The following is a 25,844-nucleotide window of genomic DNA, read 5'->3' as shown; positions in this document are numbered from 1 at the left end:
TCCGATAAAGAAGTCGATTATGTTAACCCTTAAAAACAATACATTTGCCTTTCAATTTAAATTCGACCTATTAATAGTATTTTGTAACCTGCTAGTTGTATTCCAGTTGCTCTACGTGTCTTTTTTCTAGAAACCCCTCAGAAGATGGAGACCGTGTATGAACTTGTGTATCTATTTTGTACTGCGATATATGCTTCACCAACAACATTAACACGTGGTCGCAAGCTCCAATATCTAATTAAACGCTACAGAGAGATGAACTGCTTTCCTGAACAACTGGACTCTTATACACACCTTGATGGGATCTCCGAAGATAGGCTGAGACGATTTATCTTCCACCAACATATTCTGATCCACTAGTTGAGCACGTGCTCTGGCTTGACGTTCTCTCTCACGCAGAACATCTCTGTCCTGGCTAAAATACAAACAAATATTTCACATTTAAAACTTGTCTAGATAAAAATAGACGTAAAGCTGTTTTGATCATAAACTAATTTCAAAGCAGACAAATAAACGAATGAGAAAAACAAAAGGAGTTACAAAAGCTAACAACATAATAGAAATTTCATCGAAATAACCGTTTCAATATTTCATTTTTAGTTATATTAACGGTTATACTTTGATTCATACCAATTTTACGTCGATTTTCTTCTATCAAATGGAATTTAAATTTAAACCAACATATATTAAAGGGGTTTGCTGGCGATTTTACGGTATATCACGTGTATCTTTTAATAGATAATCTAGTTAACTAAGTGCACAAGATTATTACGACAAAAAACATGAAGGTTTAAAGTACTCCACAATCACAAGTTACATAACCTACAATATCTAAAAGACGGTAGTTTGTAGAACAAATAATATATCATTAAAATTAATACACATACAGATTTGCGTTTATCTGACACGTAAATATTAGCATTACTAGATATTGTAATTAGATATTTGTGTTGCTTTTATATTATGGAAAGCGATTATCAGTTTCCCTTGCGGTCATCCAGAAAAGCTGGGTAACATTTCCAAATAATGCATCCGTGGACGTCCAGGTGTGTATATAGAAAAGGCCTATTTTCTCATTTAGTTATTTTCAATAACATGAATTTTAAAATTCTTAAGGTTTAGTTATGGATTTTTGCGAATTAAGAAAAATGTATTACAAAAGAAAGTACTGACATTTATTGATTACCGATGTATTTACATTTAAAGCCACGGTTCACAAAAAAAAAAAAATTCCAAAATATTTATATACATATCATTAAAACGCACGCACGCACACTAAAAATATAGTTTAAAATGTAGCTTTAAAAACCTATTTTTAAAAGACAAAATATCAAATAATTAAGGCTTAAAAATGTTATACCTTGCTTCATTACATTTTCGAACAAGTTTTATAAATATTACTAGATAATCAACATTTCTCTTCTTATCGTGTTTACTCATACCAACTAGTCCTGGTCGCTTTATAAAAACAGTACAACTTCAGTACCTAGCACCCAGTTGACAACAACTTCATTAAGAACCTGTTTCTTTAACATCTGACGTCATAATCTGGAGAGCACAACCAGGAAGAACAGCAAAATTTATGGTTCACTGAACCTCCATACCTTCCCTTCTCACACAATGAACTGGTGGATTCTATAAAATGTCGAGTTTGGTAAATACAAACATCATACGTACCAACCCCTTGGGGTTTTTAAGCGAACGGCTCACACCTTATAGGCACGTGCGTGTTAAGTCCAAATATTCCTTGATGACGAGAAACCCACTTGAAATAAAAATGCAGGTTCTTCGGGTTAGGAAGATGACCTAGGAAGGTCGAAACGTTTTTCTCTCTTTATCAATAAAGCGTTAATACCCGTACCAGCTGTTATGAGATAAAAGTTCAAATATAATAAGAATACGTTACACAATAACCATCGTGTTTTCGTTCGTTACCTGTTCTCTCTATTAATCCGTCAATTCACCTCGCATGAAACTACTGTAATTTAATAATCTCAAAGTACGTTTTAGAAATTTATTGCTCTATCACTAGTAATTATTAATTGGGTGTGTAATATACACACATACACTATTTGTTTCAAGGTTTCATCATTAACCAACAGGAACAGTTTATTCAGGAAGCCAAGATAATGGATAATAGGAAATATAGCACTGCTTGGGCGAGAGGTATTACACAATTCTTAAGAAGGTAAAAGAGTTCGACTATGTCGCTTAACACGTGCTACAGACTAAACTGAAGAAATCTGATTGGTTAATTGTAACACAGAGCTCCCTTTGTACATTATGAAGCATATGTAGACCTCTTATTATTCGTCTCGAACAAACGGCTCTATCACAATTACTACAATTCAGTTACATTATCAGTTTGATAAATCAAATCTGATTACAATTATCGATTTCTCAGTCAAACTAAGTTATGCATGAAAGCTATTTCAATAACAATACAAATAGCTTGATTAAACGTATTTCGAATTGCCAGCAATGTAAACTAGAACCTTGACCGAGTTACCAAAGAAGCAGAAAACGTTTTATTTAAACAAGTCGTTGAACACTTGGAGTTTCTCAGTGATAAACAGCAGGTGAACCCGGAATTCGGAAGCTACGTACACAATGTTTTTTTGATTGTACTGAGTGACCACTGAAGACTTGAGAGGCAGAAGAATCAGTCATATGGTCCATACCCAGCTCGTATTTTAACACCTGGGGGCAGTTTTGGTTGAACAGCATTATCAAAATTAGTTATAAAAATTATCTCCAGGATGAGATATGATTGATATTTATTACTCGGTACTGCAAACTTTCAGAAATGTGATATCCCAGTATGCTTTGAGACGTACTAAGTAATCTCCTTAAATAGATGTTCTGTAATATTCCTACACATTTACTTTTAAAGCAGTATAAAATTGTAAATATTTTCCTTTTTCTCATACATTGAAGAAAATACTAATTAATTATGCGTATTAAAACAAATCATGAACTGGAAGTTTATGGTCTATAACGAATACTTCTACGGACATAGAACGAACTAAAATAAATTATATCTGTCAGCGTGTAAGATGCCCAAATGAAAAAAAGCTAAATTATATTTGGGAATTGCATCTTGCAAAGAAATGCTTGAAGTTGGCAGTGCTAACCTTATAGAACCTGATATTCTAGAAATCTGCAAAAAATGCTATTTAAAATGTAACGTCGGTTTGAAGACTGGACCACTTTACAAAGATAACGACAGAACTTTACTGTGGATTTTAGAAGCAAGGTTTAAAGAATTGTATTAATAGCATAAAATAAAAAAAATTCTAATGGAACGTTTAAAGTGGTTCGAATCTCAGCATAATAAAGAAAATCGTATTGTAGCGAATATGGAACCACGACCTAGCTCAAAGGTACTAGCTTCTTCAACATGTAGCTGATAACAAGTGTCCTCCAAAATGTGGCTCAGTGTTCTTGCTGTAGGTGTCACAAAGTACACATCTCATACCCTGTCCGATATCAAAAAGTACTTGATAAAAAGGAAAAAGAATTACAACAAAAAACAAGACTTGGTCCACGAATAACGAGTAACATCCGACTTACGATGTAAAGTTTCACTTCGATAAAGATCGTTTTGCTTATCTCCATCAACACACACATTTTCATTTTCTTCGTACCACGCCTAAATGTTTTGTCAATGTAACACAAGACACGGCCAATAAATAAAGGAATTACGAGACAAAGGTTTCGTTATTTAAACTAATTCAAGGATATTTCGTTCCTTCACAACATGTCCAATCGTACACCAAATCAGACTCGACTAATGTAAACGTGGCAGTTTGTACCCATGCGTAATACATCCTTGTCCAACTGATGCAAAGAAAACCCATGAAACCGGTTGATCGAAGACACCAAACGCATCATTTAGTTATCCACGCCTGTGCTAAAGTCAATGAAGTTAGAACATTAGGCGACGCATTTCCCAGTAGAAGTCCCGAGCGTGCTTTGGCTCGTGTTTCCTGTGATGGAGAGAGAAATCCATATTCATGAAGCCATAAGCAATGTTCATCAAAAAGCTGTAAACACCTTTGAAACAACTGGTATGACACAGATTTCACGTGGTTCCATCACAATAACTTGCACAATATTACAAACAAACAAGCTCAGATTCAAGGCCACTCACCACGATAGAACTGTTAAACGTGGAGAACAAAGAGGATTTGATCTGGTTTTCCAGTTAATTCTCAACACAGTTTATTCACGCATCAGTTGTTGGACATTTATAACTAGATGTGTATATAGCTAAGTGTTTTATATAGAACTAGTTACATATTTACACCCCTGACAACTGAAAGGTAAGTAAAAACAAACTGTGTGAGTTTCTGTTTACTAATACGATTAACTCACGGTGGTCGTGAAGTACAATCAGAACTACATTATTCTTCATCGACCTTTGGATATAATATTTAAAACTAAAATAATAAAACAATTAGAAATAAACAGGCCCAATCGTGTTAAAGTTTACAAACAGTTTGACTGGGTAATGGGAAAAATATACATAAATATACATGAGCATAACACGAACTTGTAAAATCCTACAACTATAACAAGCTTATCCAAACTTATTTTCTAAAAAGTGTGGGTTCCTTGTCGACGAATTTAAAACTCGTGTTAACTATCAGCTCAAGCCAGAAAAATTGTTTATATTCTGTAATAAATTTGCTATAGATAGTTTTTTACATGTTCTTGATTAAGAAAGTATGTCAATGTGTAATGCATGAATGTCAGCAAAATGTAACAAGTGTCCGATAGTTTTCAGAAACAAGAGAGCCACAAAGGTAATTTTAGTGTTATTAAAAAGGTAAATCCTCGCTCAGATAAGCTTTTCCTGAAAAGAACATTCGTGCTTCACAAAACATTTTTTATTTAAATTGTACCTCACCTGTTTTGTGATATCTTATTAAAAAACAAAAACAAACAGTAAATTTGTCATTTCCCATGAAAGAACATTTTTGTTTTGTGGTTACCTAACGTGTTTCTACACTATATAGTCAACTCAGGTTGAGTAACAAATATCAAAGGAAAAACAAAATTCAGTTTTATTCCTTAACACAAACCTTCTGTAAAATTCACTGCACGTAACAACAAAAATGACTTCACATATACCTCTGACTCTAGTGGGTTGGAAGTGGAAATTCAAAATAGCCCCCCCCCCTTTACCCTGTTGCTCGATAGCAAGACGTAAGAGTTCTTGACGCTACAAATCGAGTTTCAACACTCACTGGGCAGATCATTGCGTAGCTCTGCGCTTAACAAACAAAATATTTTATTAAATCAACAAAACAGCAGTACTTGTTGTGAGAAATCTGTTGGAACCTTTCTTTCAATGTCTTTATCGTAAACTTTGCTGCTACATTCACAAAAACACAGTATGCCACAGCAAGACAAAGTGAAGTGAAATACCCTTGACGTATACACATGAATAAATAAAACGATTACGTTCATACAGGGTATTTCGTTTATCACACATGATAAGTGCTTTAAACTTAATAAATCTTGTTGCTATATTTAAAAAAACTCTCGTTTATGGATAACAGCAAACGTACCAACAAAATGTATTTAATTATTTTATATTATTTCAAATATATTAAACTAATATGCAAAATTTCCATTTGACGTCACGTCTCATCCCTAAACAAAAATAATGGCAGAATAACACCTTGATAAAACTTCAAAAACAAGGCAAAACATGGCGAGATTGAATATCGTGAAACGTAAAAAACGACAGAATATACAAAGATAAATATCAGGAAGAAACAATGGTAGAACACAGCTAAATTACAGAAAGCAAATATAATAGGACACAAGATGTCAGAAAAAGGTTTTCTAGCAATATCGATGTATTAATTATAGCAATAGTGACGGTTTGGTAAATTCACAGTTGGTTATGACAATACTATTTGATAAGGGCTGTTGTTCATTACAATTCGTTGTTGTTGTTGTTTTGTTGTTGCTGTTAAAGCTTCGCTTCTGGAGTAAAATTTCTATTCATTATACAGATATTCGATTCGCAGAATGACGAATGTTCTACAGCCTGCTAAGGATGTTTTCTCCGAGTTTAAACCGCTTACCAAAAAACCAGCAGCAGCACAAACTGCCAATTCTCTAATTGCTCTTTAACAACGAAAAGTGGAATTGTTGTTAAGCTCAAAGCTGCACGGTGGGCTGTCTTTGAAGTGCCCAACACGAGTATTGAAAATAGCAGAAGTGTGATTAATCGAAACATCACAAAGCACCTACTGTTGAAAGGATGAATATGCGCAAATACGAGTTTAAATTGACAAATTTTGTACAAATTTTCATTCAAATGTTGGTTATGCCTAACATTATGTAACAAATACAATACCTACTCTATTAATAACTAAAATAAATATATACTCTTCAAAAAAAGAAACTCAAAAGGCAAAATATGAGACAAATTGTTAACAAGTTTATTCCGGGTAGTTCTGTATGACATGTGTGAAACTTGGCACATCCACTGCTGAACATCCAAAGTCTGCAAAGGCGAAGTCCACGCTCACTAGTTGAAGTTTAACGTCACTCAACGTCAATAACGAGTATGCCCCCCGTGAGCATCAATAACTGCTTGGCATCTCCTGCCCATGGAAGCGACGAGATGACGAATCACATCCTGTGGAATGGTTGTCCATTCAGCCTGCAAAGCTGCTGCAAGCTGAGGTAGAGTCTGCGGTTGCGGTTGTCGTCATCGATTGGGTTTAAATCTGGTGATCTGGAGGGCCAGGGAAGAACGTTGATGTTGTGGTGTCTCAAGAAGACAGTGGTGAGTCGGGCTGTGTGAGGACGGGCGTTGTCATCTTGAGAAACGTCGTTGACGTTCATCATGATGGGTTGCACATAGGGCCTAAGAATCTCGTCGACAGTTGCGTACGGTCTGATCGGAAATTCTACGCAGCCCTGGTATGGTTGAGGCAGTAGACGTTGCAGTGGTGGTTCTATCCCGAAGGTGACGTAACCGGATGTAGCGATCTTGTGCGGTCGTGGTCACACGAGGTCTGCCAGATCGTGGACGTTCACAAGTTGATCCATGTTGTTGGTGACGATTCCATAGCCTTTTGATGATGCTTGGGTGGACATTCACAGCTCTGGCAACATCTGATCGAGATTCGCCTGCTTCCAAGCGACCAATTGCGTTGTTGCGTTGTGCTTTAGTCAGTCTTGGCGTAACTGTATTGCGTGTCGGTGGCTTAACACTGAGCTATGGAAACCGAGAACCCGTCACTTTTATAGGGATTTTGCACATGTTGCACTTGCAGAACATGCAGATCTCTCAAACAAATTTATTGGACACGAATGCGTTTTGGCGAACAATCCGATGTTTTCCTCCGTTTTCAAAGTGCACAACTTTTATTGTCATTTTGGTCTGACAATCAGTGCCTTAACACGTGTAACATCACATACTCTGAGCTTGTGACGTTATTACATGTATTTCTCTTTAAAATAAAAAAATATCCCTTTTGCGTTTCTTCTTTTGAAGAGTATATATAACTACATGATAGAAATAAAATCCAGTGTAACATGTATTATAATGCTGAATTTAAAATGGCCATTACACAAACACACAAGATTACATTGTTATATATAGGACACTTCCATCGCATCACTCACAGTTCACGATTAATTAGATATAATTGGTTTATGTATTTACGTAGGTTATTTAGCACTTTTGCTTAAGATATGGATTATGGATTTAGGACCAATACTCTTAAATGTTCAAACATTGTGAGTAATGGTCAATTATCGTTAAAAAGTGGGGGTATCTGCCCCCTGATAACTGAAGGCATTCTAATCGCTTTAAGTCTGTGTTCTTGTATAATGACATACGTACTTAATGTCCGTTTATAATTAGAGAACTGTGTTAATATACGAGTTTACTTCTGATATAATTTTGTACGTTACAGGAATTGTCGAATCAAGATAAATTATATAAAAAGGTAAAACTTAGTTAAATATAATTCTTTTTAAAGATAAATGGTAAAAAGAACTTTACCATTATCATGTTGGGTAATCATTACACTGATAACCTGGACCATATGGTTACTGATGCTGTTACATGGACACAAAATAAAAACAAAACAACAAACAATGTATTATAACACAAAGTGTACTTTGTTTTTCATCGTATTTGTTTTATATTTATATTATTTCATCCATTGCATTAATTGCACGTTGAACTATTAGCACTCGCCTTCATCAAATACCTTCGTGCTTGCCAACTCACAGCCGCACTGTACATTTCAACAAGTTAAAAACGTTCTTTCAAAGTCGTTCACGCGCACAAACTTGCAAGTTAATACACACTTAGCTTCACATTATTCATGTCGGTTCGGTAGGTAACAATGGTCACAAGGAGATCTGGAGAAAAGCGCTATCGTCATGAGGACATATTCAGAGTATTCTACCTAAATTTAATACTAACCAAACAAAATTGAGTGATAAACTGCAACGTCATATGGAACGCGTTATGTACAGAGATTTATAATAATAACCTGATAACAAACTCGGCCGTTACTATTATTACCGCCCCATATTTGAAAGTGTGGACCGTATTAAACAGTATATCACGACTCAAACCCTGGACGTTCTAGTCCGAAAAGTTTATTTTTTACTTAATATATTGAACAATGCAACGAGCTTGTTTGTGCTTTTTTTCTTTTTTAAACGAGAGAAGACAAGAACAACATATCCAAGAGAACTGATCTCATATAAACACACATTATAAAATTTATTTATATTTTTATCAATTAAGTGTCTGGTATTTTCAAGGTTATAGTTTCAACCTGAACAATACCTCAGGTGTCACTGTTAAACAGTCAGATTAGAGAACGCATTGTTCAGGCATAGCTATCCCTAATTTTGTACATCTAGCAAGAAAGGCAGTCATTGTCAGTCAACCGCATCCATCTACCTATTTGACTGCTCTCAACCGCACAAAGGGATGGCTTATGGTTATTTTAACACCCAACATATGGAAATGATTAGCATACTCAGTGAAAAATCGCAACTCAAGCCTTGGACCTCTTAACATTATACACGATTAGTAGATGCAAATATGTGATTTAAAAAATGATCCATCTATTTTCAATCATAAACACTTCAAATCATATCAACGTTACGAAAGACATGATATAAAATGTTTTAATATAAACTGCCACACACATACGGATATTAACACCACAGTAGAAGTTTGCGTTTGTTTGTTTTTTAATTTAGTGCTAAGGTGACTGTTTTATTGATACCACAGGGCAGCAAATTCGTATTGTTACATAGATTTGCGAGATCAACCAGTACGTTAGTTAAATATTTAAGCTACTGACCTAACCCGGCGTTCCAAATCGTGTACAAATAACTTCAACTTTCACTTCGACATTGAGTTTAATAATTTCTTGAAATCTCAACATTAATGATGTTATTTACCACTAAAACACTTCTGCAATTTTCAGCTTATTTTTTGAAGCTGTTTGGCTATTAATTAATACAGAAGAAACTTCTGCACATGGAAAAAAGGTGAGAGTTTAATCAACCAAACCATCTTTTTTCTGGAGGGGGAGGGGTGCTTTAGCAGCAGAACAGCGGCTCACAGAACGGCTCCGAGTTTTTCATGAACAAACATTTAAATCATAGCTCCGTCATCTCTTGACCAATTTTACTCTAATCCTGCCTAAAATAATTTCAGTTTGAAGATAGGTTAGAAGAGAACCTGATGAGTAATGAAATCGAGTGCACACGCGCCACACGCTTGGCATTGCTGACCCACAAAAACATCGCAAATAAAACGAGAGGATTCTCAATAGTCGCGACACTTGAAATTCTTTTATACACAGGAGAGAAGTAAATTAATCTAAATTGTTTTTAACTTGTAATTTTTCTTTTGGTTTGTTTTGAATTTCGCGCAAAACTACTCGTAGGCTATATGCGCTAACCATCCCTAATTTCGCAGTGTAAGACTGGAGGAAAAGCAGCTAGTCATCACCACCCACCGCCAACTCTTACCAACAAAGAGTGGGATTGACCGTAACATTATAGAGCCACCACGGTTGAAAGGGCGAACATGTTTAGTGCGATGGGGATTCGAACCCGCGAACCTCAGATTACGACTCGAATGCCTTAAACCACCTGGCCATGCCGGGCCTAATATTTCTTTTAAATTAAAATAAATGTATGAAAGAATATGTGTTGCTGTTTTTTTTTTCGGTAGAGGTGTTGTAGAGCAAGAAGCACTGTTCTCACACCACAAAACAGGAAGTTGTACTAACAACTTCACACGATGCGCCTTTTTTGCCTTGCATTTGAGCAGTGCAATGTTACCTCAAAAATCTAAGTCTCAGATCTGATGGCGTAACGTGCGACTTCTTACAGTCACGAAATACAGGGTCAAGTCACTTTTTATTATTTTAAAAAGGTACAAAAACTTAAATTATTTTTGCAATAAATACGACACAATTACTTTGGAAGGAAATTATAATTCGGTAAATGTACACTACGCGACCTGTTGCAATAATTAATTATTTGGATGAAGAATATTCGTGTATTCGCACAATTCATCAACGACCACATAAATATTAATAAACGTTTTCATTTTAAAGTTAAACACGAAACGTGTATACATACATACATTTAACATAATTAAAAGTCCTGGCCACTTATGACCCTGATCAACAGCCGAGTAAATATTATCCTTGAAGTATCTCACTGTAACAGGTTTTAAAACCATCTGTGATATCAGACAAACTGGAAAAAAAAAAAAAAGCTTTAATTCTAGAAAAGTGGACAACATCCTTCGTGAACCATACGTTGCTTATATTAAGCCGTTTGCACGAGGTAAAAACATGGATTTGCACCGTGAAATGTTAAATCATACCTGGAAAGCAAAACAAAATCAAACAGCGAAATAAAACAAACTCAATAACCCGGTGACGTCATGTTGTAAGAATTCAGCTATGAATCAAAGAAAACTCGTTCGACCACTAGGCACGACAAGGTCGCAAAAGTCAAGGTGGAATATATTAACGGCATATGCTGCTACTGCATATACCGCTGGAATGTGTGGTGTGAAACATGTATCGTATGTCATGGTATTAACACTTCCGGTAAACACTTTTCTAAACGAAAATAATTACACAGGTTTAAAAACTATAGTTATCACGAAATTACAAATAAGTTCTGTCTTGTTCAGTTGTTTACAGTTAAGCACAAATTACACAGGGCTCTCTCTTATACCTATTCGTGTATCAAAACCCGACTTCTAGCATTTTAAGTCTAAAGACATATCCCTGTGTCAACTGGGAACTTGTGTGTGTGTGTGTGTGTGTGTGTGTGTGTGTATATTTCACAACTTCAGTGTTTGCGTTTTATTATATAAAATCAGAAAAATATATCATGCACATGTCACGCAGGGTAACCATATAAATTAAATACGAGTAAATAAATTTCATCATAAAAACCAAGATTCACGTATTTATTCAGTGAAAGTATTTTAACATGTAATTTATCCAATAATACAGTGGCGTTTTAACTTCAAAATGGCTCCCATAACAAGTAGTTAGAACGTAGCACATTAGACAGTAGCGTTTTAACTTCAAAATGGCTCCCATAATAAGTGGTTAAAAGGTAACACATTACACACTTCAAATGCATCAATAACAAGTGTATAAAGTAACTATTTCATATGTCGAAGTTCTAACAGCTACGTTTACTGGTAAATGCATTAATATTGTTTTTCAAGAGGTCGAAATAACCTTTAATCATATTAGAGCCCTAAGTTACCTTCCCATAACTACTCATATCTTTCAAAACACCAAATTACTTACGAAACCATTCGCAACATGTACTTAAGACAAAAAGTAGAAACGGTAATTATTTTTAAAATACCTATTATCGTTATCCACCGTGATATGCGATAACACTTCAATGGAATGGCTTCTCATTGATGTTATAAGCATGTTTTACTTAGGTGTTGCAACACCAAAAATCCTTCTATTTGAAGTTCTCGCCAGACACATCAAAGCATTTAATTTTAAACAAGCACTTGATAACGTTTCACTATAAACACTCCATAAGTAATAAAATCTATAGGAAGCACAGATTACACAATGTTATGCAGAAAACACGACAACAAAAAATTTCTTTATGAAATCAAATACACGACATTAACTCTTAAACACTCCAGTCACTACCTGACCCGCTTCCAGAACGAGGCAAATTGTTAACCCTCATACACACACACACATTAGCTTCAACTTCAACATTACCCGCCATTACCGTGCAAGTGACGCCAGCTGTGTTGTGGCGGCGCTTTTCTCTGTTCGTGTGCAAGTAACTTTGAAAGTAGAACACATCCCAGAGATGAGAGGAACTGAACGCAATACGGTCTCACTTCTCAAGACGTTGCCGCCACCTGTTGTCGTGACGAAACCACTGAAAGTAATCTCACCCACTATCTTCAAGGTCAAACGCAAGGGTAAATATTCTACTTGTTTATTTGGCAATTTAATAAGTATTCATTCTAATATCCGCCATCTTCACGATTTCTGGTAGCTCTTCGTATATATTCATATTTTGTTGAATTACAACAGCTACAAAGAAATTCTTGAATAAGGAGGAATATTATGGTAATATAATAATACGTAGGCAAACAACGTTTTATAACCATAAGGAAAGTTTTATTCATGGTGGAATACACTGTTCTGTCTTCTTCAGGTTCTGTAAAACATGTACCACCAGAAAGGAGTAATTTTCTTTGTGCTTATAAATCATTGTCTGCCTACCTATTATTAATGAATATGCCCAAAACGAATGTAAAATAAAATGCTCTGCCAGGCAAAGGTCAGGTCAAAATACTCTTTTGCTTACCTGAAGATAACCTAAATAGGTGGAAAGGTTCTATATTGTAATTAGTTTTAATACACATAATAGCCGTCTTGAGAATATAAAATGCTGGGGGATTCAAACTCAGAGTCCAGCTTTTCCCAACTCTTGTCATCCACGCCTCCTTTAATGAAAATTGTTTCTTTTTATCTGTGCAACCTATAATAATTATTGTTATTAACAAAACCATACATTAAAATGCTTAAGTATGTATTACAACACTAATGTCCCTCCCGCAAGAAGACAGGCCCACACTTTGGTAAACGCTGATGAGCTAACTTGCCAAATTTTGAATTTTTCTGTACCCTCGATCGAAAAAGAGTTTCTTTGGTATCATGTGAAAGGTAGACGTCGACTTACTCTGAAACAACCGGTTAGCACAGTGGGTGTTTCAAAGTTTAAAAGTTTGGAAACAAGGCCATCTTGAACGAGAGGTTACCAGAAACTTAAAACAAATAAAAATAAAGAAACGGAACACGTAAGAACATTTGCCATAGTTACTTAAACTTTTAAAATTGGTTCTATCAGTAAATTGCAAAAAAGAAAATTTTATATAAAAATATTCAACAAAGCTGAGAATTTAACAAAATTTCCCTTTTAAGAAGGTTTGGCTTTCTAGCATTCACCTTAAATTTAAATCAACTAACTAAACCTACATCTTATCGCTCCTAAAATTCCTTGGAGAGTCTCAGTTTTATTTTTAAACAAACTAGAATGCAGTAGACCGATAATTTATTCTGTACGGATTCGTGTTTTGAGTCAGGCGTAACTAACACTAAACTAACTAATAGTTTCCTCGTTGACTGAAACAGAGTCATATAGCAGAGTGTGAGAGATAGCAGGTTCTTAGTGCTTTGTTGCACAGTTGCACGAGGCACTCGGGGTCAAAAGCTACTCACTTTCTAGCTGCGGCATGGCAGCTCTTAAAACAGATGTTGTCCCCCCCCCCAAGTACAAAGTTCTGCTCATAGTTCCGTCACTTCTTCACCGATTTGAGATATAATTACAGCTTTAGACTCAAAAGATTAAACCCTTTCGAGTGATATATTTGATCACGTCCAATATATTATGGCTTAATTTTATCTAATCCTGCCTAAAAAAGACTAAGTTCCGTGGCTATTGAAGATACCTTCTTGTTTCAAACCAAGAACTTGGTCGATTGTAGGATGATCAGAATTTCCCCAAGAATGTTCATCTTCCACAGAAATGATGCTGAACCTTTTCCCGGTTATAGACTATTTACATGGTTTTCATGGACATTTTTATACGACTACTTACCCAAATAGGTATGGCTGAAGCATATTCTTTCAGTATTAGTAAATTAAAATAAATTATAAATACTTAGTAAAAGTATCGCTGTATTTATCATTAGTTCAAATTTTCTCTTGAGTGAATGTAATTCATCATCATTCACGTGCGTTTTAAGCGTCCCGTGATGCTCGTATGAAAGCTCTCCTTCAATCTCATGCGTTGAACGACAACAACCAGTTCTCGCTGCCAAGTCTACGAGAATTAACTGCTTATCAAATAAATGTAGCTGTATATCGCATACGATTCACACGGCACGGTTAAAAGTTGTAATCCTCTCCATCTTTGAAATGTACAAAACGACAAAAAAAAAAAAAGAGGAGAGTAAATAGAGTAATTATATGGATCATACTGGAAGTTGGAAGCCATTTTAAGGCCCTGGAGGATGAGAAGTTCGGTTTAGCTTAGTTGCTGATGCTTGGGTCTTTTTTGGCTGTATTCTTCTGTGCTGTTGTTTATTACATGTTTTAAATACTGGTGATGAAGTAAGGTAGCGTTCTACTTAGGTAACATATTCCTATTTATAAAGTAACTTTGGGTTTTAGGCATTCTTAAAGGATGTCACTTTGAAAATAAAAAGCATTATTGAAAAGTCACTCAAGAGAGACAGTAGTTACCTCATTCAACAACTGATCAATTATTTTACTCGTTTTGTCGGTTTCTTACATAAGTCACACAGAGAGAAGGAAGTCTGCCACCTAGGAAGATTGTTATTTACAAGGAGGATGGTTAATTTCAGTTATTGGATTTCTTAAACTAAAATGTGGTTACTTTGAAAATATACCTAAGATATTGTATGTTTGTATATTTGAAGTTTTTGATAAAGATATATTTACAATTACCTAGATATAAGTGTTTGATCTTGAAATTTCTAAATTTTTAGACAGTATGTCCATCGCCTCAGATACGTCGTGCGAGGATTTTGTTTATGGGTATTTTTTTTAATATGGTTTTTAATATTTTAATAACAGGAAATAAGTTTATTAACAATGTAAGTAATACCTTCCAGTGACTCTAGCATTTGGCCGTTTTGATTATGTTTTTGTATTACTCCATCATAGAGTTGAACAATGCTGATTTAAAACATTTAGCATAATATTCCGCATTCATTTTTTTAAATTATTATAAAACCTCAATGAAAATAACAACCAGCATTTACATTAAATGCAAATTTATGTAGAACGAAATAACATCTGCAACACGAGTTTATAGTTATTAGTCAAACATTACTTATAAGTTTCATAAAGGAAAGCGCACTAACACCACTGTTTACATGTGTTCAGAGCCACCAAAATTGGGAAATAACATGCTTTAGTGTATAGTATTACTTCTCTGTTAAACTTAGTGCAAAAGCTTAATCCAGTACGAAGTAAATTTTGTGAATTCTGATTAAACAACCGTTTAGTACTTTCTCATGAAAGTGGAAAATAGCGAAAAAGTAACAGGCTAGCGTCACAAAGATTGAACTTTTGTAGGCGTCCGTATTATATCATTCCTTTTGTACATTTTCATTTCATTTTGAAGAAAACATAATAAATCACAGATAAAACAAGCACTGTAATGAATTTAATCCAGAATGCAACTGAAATAGTTCTAACATTGAATAACATCTGAAAAATTACATCAAGAAGGATATACATTATAAAACAGAACATTAAATTGTACAAAAACTTGTGTATTTCAAAACACTCCACAGTAAAGCGAATGTTATGTTAGGGTGGTCAGTTCATGTAACTTGTTATGCAAAGCTTGTTGTGTAAGATCAGTAACCCAATTTGAGGTTATATGCCCAGTTACGTTATATAATGCTAAAACGTTTTGTTTGTACATAGAAACATAACATCAAACCTATTGTTAATAAATATAGTTTTATTCTGAATTAGTATTACTTCAATAGAATAGATTTATTGGCGGTAATAAATATACCTGTATATAAAAACGTATATCTGGTGATTTTTTCTATTTCTTATTCTCTACGTTTCTGTTGGTGGTGATGCTACTGTATGATAATAGAGTTTGGCAGGTAGTGACATCAAGCCACAATTCACCACAACCTGGTAAACATTTAACCGTGCTGCAGAAAGTCGACAGGATCAAATTAAAGTTATGTCCAGTGATTAGGAGGTTAGCTCATCAGGTGTATATCACCGAGAGTGCTATCGAAGAAAGTAATAACAGTAGCAAAAAAGGTCATTCCACTTCTCAGCTGGACTGGAACCAGAAGAGATCATTTTTGGTGGAGAAACTCACGAAGCTCTCAGAAGGTTTGTTAAATGTCCTATCCTGCCTTTAAAAATAGGAGATGCAATGTGCTAAGAATTCCGAGGACTCCAGGCTCTTGTGTGATTCTTACAGCACATCTGCAGGCCGTGAAGATAAAAGGACATTACAGCTTATTCTATCAAAGGCTTGTCTCTCAGACTGTACAACATATTAGAGCCCATTTACCTCCACAGGAATCACTACTGTAACACAAACATCTGTGTGCAGTCTGAATGGCAGAAGTAGTGCAGCAATTGTAAGTCACGTCACACCATATTCTGCAAATGCACAAACACAAACTGCCTTCTGCAAAAGACGCTTTACAAAAGCACATCTAAGAAAAGTCCCAAATAACAACATGACAAAAGGTCATTCTGGCAGAAAACTTACTGCTACATTATCTTTATAATGGTTGGTGCGTGAAGGACGACAACTTGGCAATAGACTGGACTGACCTGTCCTCAGCTGATTTATACATGCTACTGCTCTGTCACTTAAGACGTTATGACAATACCTGTCAAAAACCAGATCTTTTGCAGTGAATCTTTCTGTTGCTCTGATGCCTACATTGACAAGAATGATTGTTTTGAATTTCGCGCAAAGCTACAAGCAAGCTATCTACGCCAGCCATCTCTAATTTAGTAGCGTAAGACTAGAGTGAAAGCAGCTAGTCATGCCAACCCAACGAACAGTAGAATTGATCTTTACATTATAACGGCCCCACAGCTGAAAGAGCGAGCATGCTTGGTCGAACGAGGATTCGAACCCGCGATCTTATGTAAGATAATGTCGAGCATGATAATAATTACGATGGTTTTTGGAAAAAAAAAAAATTGCAAGCACAGTGCATCAAGATTGTGCGTTTCGTAGCTTCCGTACTACGAACAATCCTTACACTATTGTATTTACTTATTACGACTGTCTTCAAACAAGTATAACAAACTGTTGTGGGAGGTAACCGTGTTCTCAAACCCCATACAAAGTCTTAAAGGTTATCATTTGAACAGTATAGACGCCTGTAACTTTTTGCGGTAAGTAAAAAATAATTGCTCGCATTCTATATGCAAATTTGTTTGCGTGAAATTCAAATAACAAACTGAAAAACAAAGCCACACGAGTGCTATCTGCGCAAGCCGTCTCTAATTTTTTTCAGTTAAAAACTAGAAGGAAGGCAGCTAGTCATCACCACCTACCGCCAACTCTTGGGCTACTCATACAAAAGAATAGTGGGATTGACCGTAACATAATAACGCTTCCACGGCTGAAAGGCCGAGCATGTTTGGTGCGATTGTTATTCGATCCCGCCACCTTCAGATTGCGAGTCGAGAGCTCTAACCGTTTACACTGCACAACAATTTTTTTGAAAAGTTTTTGCTGATTGTAACAGGTACCTGGTGGGTATGTACAAATATAGTTTTGGTTTTGCTTCTTCACGTAGGAACTCTGAGAAATAGACAGTTAACTGTTTACCGGCAATAACTTATTTAATTGTGTTTATGTTTCGTGCTACATAATCAAAAGTGTTTTGTTCCTGATTTTCGTTTGCATTCAATGTCCGGTGCATCACTTTGCAATGTCCAACAGTAGTCAGCAAGCATTGACGGATTCCTGTTGCCCTGATATCGTTTTTCCATTGTAGCAATGTCCTGGTGAAACCTTTCACCACGTTCGTCACTGACAGCACCGAGATTTACGGGGAAGATGTCCAAGTGTGAGTGGAGGAAATGAATCTTTAGTGACATGTTGTACTTCCTTGTTTTGTATGCTTTGAGAAGTTTGTCTACCAGCTGAATGTAATGTGGGGCTCTGTAATTGCTAAGAAAAGGTCAACAACGTCTTTAAAGGCTTTCCAGGCAATCTTTTCCAGCCCAACTAACAGATCTTCGAACCGCTTGTCACTCATAACATGTCTGATCTAAAGGCCAAAAAAAATGCCCTCTTTGATATTGACCTCAGCTATTCTTGGGAACATCCGTCTTACATAACGAAAACCTTCGCTTTCTTTGTTCATTGCTTTCACGAAATTCTTCTTAAGTCCCAATTTTATGTGAAGAGGAGGCAAAAAAATCTTTGCCGGGTCGAAAAGCAGTTCATGCGCCACATTTTTCTGTCTTGGAACTAACTTTTTACCGAATGGCCAGCTCTGTCTAGAATAATACGACTCTTTGGCATGACTGTCCCATTCACAGAGGAAACAACAGTACTTTGTATAGCCGAGCTGCAGTCCCAGTAACAGAGCAATGACTTTCAGATCTCCACAGATATTCCAGTTGTACTTGTACTGGATGTGCTTCAGCAACATTTCCATGTTCTCATAGGTTTCTTTCATGTGTGCTGCATAAGCCAACAGGTATTGGAAAGTTAACGTTGTCATTGTGTAACAGAACAGCTTTGAGGCTTAACATTGATGAATCAATAAAGAGACGCCACTCTTGCGGGTCATGGTCACAACCCAAAGCAGCGAACAATCCTTCGATGTCAACACAGAAACAGAGACTGTCAACTTGTGCAAAGAATTTGGTTACATCATCTTGGCGGTTTCGAAAAACAGAAATTTTCGTACCTGGTGACAGCAAACACCATTCCTGCGGTCTCGAATCCAGCAATTCGGCTTTTGCTTTTGACAGACCCAAATCTCTGACCAGATCGTTTAATTCGGACTGTGTTATGAGATGTAGATCGCCTGAGGAGTACAGTTCAAAATCCGAATCAATGTCACTGCCGGTTCCCTGTATTGCAGCTTCTTCATTTGGTTCGTCTAAGGTCCATTCCTCTGGTTGTTTCCGAACTGGAAGACTGTCGTCATGTGGCATGGGTCTCATTGCTGAAGGCAGATTAGGGTATTCAGTTGACTTCTTGTTTTTGGCAAAGAAACCAGACACATTAGTGAAACAGAAGTAACAGTCCGTCACATGCTCTTTCTGATCTCGCCATGTCATCGAGACAGCAAACGTCAATGTCTTACAAACGCGCCTCTGAGTCAAGCTCTCAGACATACAGCACAACAAATGTAAGGCGCCCATTCGTGGTCTTGATCACCAATTCTACAGCCGAAGTACATATGATATACTTTCTTCAGAAGAGCAGTCATTGAGCGTCTCTGATGAACAAGCGTATACTCGCCACAAATATAGCAGAATGTATCGCGGCTGTTACAACATTGACGAGATATATTGACCGATACCAATCGTCCTGTAAAAAGTCTAACATCTAACTTGCTTGTTAAAGTGCTACTGAGGCAATACTATATTCTGAAACAATACTTACACACTATAAGGTCTATATTAATCCAATGAGTAGCATCTGCGCATGCAAGCCACTTTTATAGCCTGCTGAGACAGTGTCAAGCTGACTCCGGCCTGCCCAGGCTGCATACTTCCACAGAACAGCTTCCAACCTGGCCTGATTTCATGCCTGGACATACCCAGACTGCACAAAAAACATTGTTCATAGGTCTCTTACAGAAATGAAAATTTTTGGAAACAAATATTAAAAAAAAAAACATACCAAAACTGAAGATTTCGATGAAACTGCATGTGATGGGCAAATTTGGATGTGATTTTCGTGATCAGCAGCCAAAAATGTACGAGGAACACCCAACAGTGTTCAAGAAGCAAATACTTTGTTGTGCAGTGTTACCTGGCCATGCCAGGCCCTATATGCGGGAAAGCAAATTACATGTTTTTAATACAAGGTCTATTGCACCCATTTTTGTTTTAAAATAAAATTTGGACATAATATAGTATTTTAGAGTTGATAAATGCAGATTTATTCACAATAGTATCCTAAATGTTGAAAAGTAGACTCTAAAACGGCAGTTTTTAAAAAGCGACTTTTGCTGATAATTTCAAATCTTTACCAAGTAGTGTTAGGTTTGCAAAGATGCCAACTATTTCAAATGACTGAGCGTAATGATTGTAGACAGAGCCCTTTATCATTTGCGGCTACTAGGCCTGACCAATGTCTCTAAGCTGTTTATTATTAATTATTATTATTATTATTATTATTATAACTATTATTTATTACTGCTATAGATTGCTCACTTACGACTGTATTTTGTGTATTTAATTAATACATTTTAAAAAATAATTTTGAAATTCTTCATATTCTGCATTTTTACTGGTTCTATGAGTAGATACTGAAATTACGTATATTTATTATTTGCATCTATACCTGATAATGTCTTTATCGAATTTGTGGTAGCAATAAATAATACATTTTATGAAACGTTCGAACAGACGGTTTTAAGTATTAATTACATGAGCTTCTTGGACGTTTATCATTATTATAAATGTTATTTAAAAATAATTACTTTTTCATTTTTTCATACCCTTTGAAAGATGGTCATATTTGTACTTTCAGCCAGAAAGGTCAGGGTGAAGATATGTTTATCACGTCTAAAGGACCCTTAGCATCTATGTCACACGAAAGAGCCTTTTGTTCGGTCAAGGTGCAGCCAACTTGACTGTTTGTTTGTAGTTAAGCGCAAAACTATAGAATGGGCTACGTGTGCTCTGGCCAGCACAGCCATCGGAACCCGATTTCTAGCATTGTAAATCCACAGAAATGTGCTGGGCAAGGGGGGCAGCCAGTTCAAAAAACGTTTACTAGAAAACTAATGGTTGGCATGAATCGTGTGACAGAAACAGTGTGTGACAAGTAGAAGCACATACAACTAGTTAGCAAGTTTTACCAATTTATGTTGAAACTTTTATACAAAAACAATGATATAACGAACAGTACTGTTCACTCTCAAGAAATCTTCCCGAAATGCAAGTGTATTCTAACACACAGAAGGGGCGTTTATAATTTTAAAATAGAAAAAAAAATTTATTTGTTCTTCAGCAATCATTTGTTATAAATTCACATCTTGGTGTGCAAGGGAATATGTGGGATCACCCCCTTTAAGTAATTACTCAGCCACAAATATAATGAATAGAAATGCTCCAAGAAAGCCTGAGAACACAATTACTTTTGGGCATACCTTTACCAAATGTAATGTCACCATCACAACAAACAAGTCTTTAACAGCTCAACAAATTAAGCAGCAGCGAAATAAATGATTCGGATTTAAATTGACTTCAACTTTCTAAGTAAACCAAACAGTAGATCTTGATTTTCAAATAGGAAACCACGAGTTTTTTTAATGACCCTTACAGAGGTAATATGAATTTAAATATACACTACAGTTTTAAACTGCGATTCATATAGTTCTATCTCGATCCACAGTCTTAGTAATTTTAAACAAGTCTACACCTAGACACATCAGAGTTTAGCAGTTCAAATCAAAAACCCAATGATCAACCGCTGAATAATCAAAGTATTTGCAACAACTGGGGGAAGAAAATATTGAAACTAAATTATTCGTTATTCCCTACTATACAGTAGTGTTATTTTTATTGTAACGTTGATAGGAGATCTTGGATCAGCAATCCCAGTTGACAAATCATTAAAATCCAGATCCTGTCCGCAACCTAACTTCAAACATGAGACTCCCTTACATTACACAGAATGAAGAAACTTGGTAAATATTCAAAGAATAATTAATATTGAATTTAAATTATTATTTAGAGTTATTGCCACAATTTACAAATCGAGACGGCGCTTCCGGTTTTTTTTTCGAAATAACAGCACATGATAAAATATCTCACACCAGGTATTTCGTGAATAAAATACAACAGAAGTATAAAAAAAATGTTAAATACTTTAAGACTTGGTTTCAGAACAAACCAAATGACAAAATGAGGTAGTTACGTTTCTTATACTACCGTCGAGAGTATTAGCTCAATATACCTAGGCCTACAAACACCATGATAGATCAACAAGATACGTGCAATAGATGGCCAGTTGACAATTTGCAAGGTTTATTACCAAAAATATTCACCTTGATATGAAAACAGCCAGTGCGCAGTATGCAAAGTTAAGCTGAAGTAAATTCTCACAATGAATATTAAACATGTCAACTGACAACGTACAAGTTCCAGTTAACGGAAATGTTCAAAATTTAAGGGAGTCGGCGTTTAAAAGAAAATGATGTGTGTCACTAACGTTGGTGCAAAATTGTTATTGTATTTCCACTATTAACTTATTACATCTATTAAAAACTTCCTAATTTCAAGTAGAACGACATTAATTTCACAATTTAGAAATGACAGCATAATGGTAATATACATTAATCTGCTGTCCTTATTCCAGAAGTACTTTTTTTGCCTTTATGACATGTGTTCTATAAATACTATTCTATGCATAGTTATTAAAACCACGCTACCCTATATAGTTATCCTCATGACTCGGTATGAAGAAAGAAAAAGCACAGAATAATTTCACTTAATCACTTATTCCAAACAGGAATAAACGGGTGTGTGTGGTGTATGAAGGTTCTACACGTTGATAAAGGGTTTATTAAATACACGTTTAATTAACGTACCTTTAAATATGTATCTCAGAACGGCTGGTGTGGGTATTAACACTTTTACTAATAAAGTAGAGAAGAACGTTTCGACCTTTTTAGGTCATCTTCAGTTTAACAAAGATGTTAACTTGAAGATGGACTAAGAAAGTCGAAACGTTGTTCTCAGCTTTATTACGAAAAGTGTTAATACCCACACCAGCCGCCCTGAGATAAATTTTTACTTAAATTGACTTTCTCGTCATCATGAAGACTGTTAAACAAGTAAAAAATAACCCTGTGTTGTTAACAGAACTGTTAACCGTCCGTTAACTTACGAGCATTCGATTAAAAAAAATTAATACTTTCCTCAAAAACACGGATAATAAATAAATGTCCATCATTTTTTATTCAAGTTGGAAATGTAGGTGTGGAGAATATAGATTTTATTGTTCTTTGGTTTTCCCAGCAAGTTTCAATTACCATTACCTACTCATACCATCACTTGTCACGTTTCCTGCTTTCTATTATTATCCATACCTTCAGGACACTTCAACAATTTGCTCTAAGAATAAATGTTCGGTAACTTCTGCTTTCTGACCATAAGATCTAAGTAAGACGTAAATAAAACTTGTAGTTTTATAATGTATTTTTAACGGTATCGGTAAGAGCATTCAATTTCTTCTCTGTCAGTAAATAAAATTCAGGTTTGCAACCCAGGTTACTGACGGATGTAGCAAATAGTGAAAGTTTTCTGGTGTCAATAACATAGCGAAATGCACGTGTTTTACCACTATTAGTTGCTGAAGACTGTGTTAAAATTTAAGGTATGTAATATTACATCAGGACGTTCAATACTTTACATATTCTTTTATAAAATAGGAATTTTTTTCACTCCAGATTCTTGATTCATACGCAAACCTAGGACTACTAAATCAAACAGTAATGAAGCTCTTTTAAAGTTTTTTCACGGAACTTACTTTTATAAACCGAAGCTGCAATACCCAGTATTACTTACGAAAATGTAAACAAATTAATTAAACAGCTTGTCTGTGAAAACGTTTACAGAATTACTGAAGTGGGCCTTCAGTAATTCTCCGAAACGGGTAAACTTAGTGACAAGTGGCTTGTCAAATAATAGCTTGGATTCACACTTAGTACGATTAATTATGACTATTTGTAGTTTCCAGTTACACAATCCCTACTCAAAAGAGGGCAACTCGCGAAAAATACACGGATTGATTGGTTGGTTGATTTAGTGTTTTATGGCACAAAGCAGCTAGGCTATCTGTGACAAACATCTGATGAAAAAAGTTAAAGCAAATTTAGTAAAGTTCATAAAAGGAAATTAAGGTAAAACAAAACAAAGTTTAAAAAACACATACATAGCATTAAAACCAATGTTTACATCTAGTCTACAGCGGTAAGAGAAAAACTACAGTAATACAGGACTTTCTGTAGCATAACTGTATCATAATTCAACAGGAAGACTAACAGATAAGTACAAAAACCACCGTCAGTCACCTAAAGGTGGCCCTTCCAGTCCTGGTTCCGAGTTATTTAACGTTATGGCTATTTTCTAATTTCAAATCTAACTAGATGGACTGTGATTCTTAAAAGGGAATCACATTAAGAAAGGTCTAATGTATAACTTGAAAATTTTAAATGAAATTCAAAAGATTAATGACTTTTAAAAAACTGAAAACATTTCCAAGGTGAACAGTGTCACCATCACCAATAACACTGTCTAACGTTACGGACAAACCCTGGAACAGAATATGTTTAAAATGGTGCCGTCGTTGAGAGTCGTAACGACGATAAAAAATTAAAATGTGGCTTATTGTGACCTGAGTGTTACACACGGATTGAAAATATATTTAACAGTAACTAAACTGAATAGATCTTTCCCCGTTCACAACATAATTTTATCAGTCCCTGTAACAAATAAAAAGTTACAAGCACCCGAATCCACGTTTTTCTGAAACCATTAATGTAAGAAATATAAAACACTATACCTGTATTTTCAATAAAAAAAAAACAAAAGCTGCACAGTTTGGTTAATTGTAAAGAAAAAAATCCCGTGGCAGGTGTTCAGTTTCACACGAAGATAAACTTCTGAACTGAGATGTTGAGGGATATTGATATCCCCCTTCGCCCCGCTCGCGATTGAATTTTGATGCGAACATTCTGAATTTGGATTTACTTTATCGGTCTGGTTTGTTTTACTCGACTGATACAGAAGACTGAAGTAGTTTCAGAGAAGAGCGAACGTAGGAGTCCGGTCAGATCAAGGTGGCGGAGAGATAGCGGTCAATGTCACCTTACAAAGTTTCGATGTGATCACCCACGTTGTTCTTAAAAGTATGAGAACATACACAACACAGGCAGTTTCTCCCACCCTTATTTATGATAGTGCATACCGATCACATTTTAATCATAAAAATGTTATAAACACAACTAAAACTATAGATTCTAAATCTTGTGATAGTTACGTTTCGATTTTTAATTTCATCGAAATGTTTTTAATAAGCGATTCTCAAACTTTTGTCATCAACGCCCCCTTTAATAAATGTTCTCTTACGAGCGAAAATGACTTAAGTAACGAGACGTCACACACGGATACATTGAGATGCTACACGTGTTGTAGTAATTACTTAATTTCATTAGTAAAAATTATAATAAAACGATTAATTATGTTTATTAGCACTACTGACTACCATTTGCCGCACCCCACACTTTGGTAAAAGCTGCATTGGAGCAACATCTTTCACGTGAGTACATGTATAGAAATGTACAAAACACTGAAGTAAACTTTATTGAGCGTTCCATTTAAAAAAATGAAATCAATATGGTGACCAAACTGGCAGCTATATTTATATCATTGACAAAACTTTACAGTAAATGTTCATACATCAGTTCGTTAGGCCTAGTATTTTGTTTTACCCACCATAATGCCCCAAATACAACGAAT

General features: G+C 35.5%; 1 protein-coding gene and 1 long non-coding RNA gene across 8 annotated transcripts in view; one reads left to right on the top strand and one right to left on the bottom strand.

Moving 5' to 3' along the window:
• The window catches only part of LOC143244340 (uncharacterized), a 191,352-nt gene that overhangs the window by 133,112 nt on the left and 32,396 nt on the right, over positions 1–25,844 (bottom strand). For 2 of the 6 annotated variants that reach the window (XM_076488824.1, XM_076488823.1), the window contains one exon: positions 295–415. In XM_076488824.1, coding sequence (XP_076344939.1) covers positions 295–415 — 121 coding nt within the window. Of the gene's footprint in view, positions 1–294; positions 416–11,919; positions 12,479–14,193; positions 14,381–25,844 lie in introns of those variants that run through there. The other 4 variants (XM_076488825.1, XM_076488821.1, XM_076488822.1 and 1 more) reach the window with 4 other exon arrangements.
• The window catches only part of LOC143244341 (uncharacterized), a 41,669-nt gene continuing 28,146 nt past the window's right edge, over positions 12,322–25,844 (top strand). Inside the window, exons 1-2 of one of the 2 annotated variants that reach the window (XR_013025034.1) lie at positions 12,322–12,508; positions 20,848–21,765. This is a non-coding gene — a long non-coding RNA (uncharacterized LOC143244341). Of the gene's footprint in view, positions 12,509–20,847; positions 21,766–25,844 lie in introns of those variants that run through there. The other variant, XR_013025033.1, reaches the window with a different exon arrangement.

Source organism: Tachypleus tridentatus, chromosome 2, assembly GCF_004210375.1.
Source record: "Tachypleus tridentatus isolate NWPU-2018 chromosome 2, ASM421037v1, whole genome shotgun sequence".
Lineage (NCBI taxonomy): Eukaryota > Metazoa > Arthropoda > Merostomata > Xiphosura > Limulidae > Tachypleus > Tachypleus tridentatus.
This window is presented reverse-complemented; position numbering and strand designations above follow the sequence as displayed.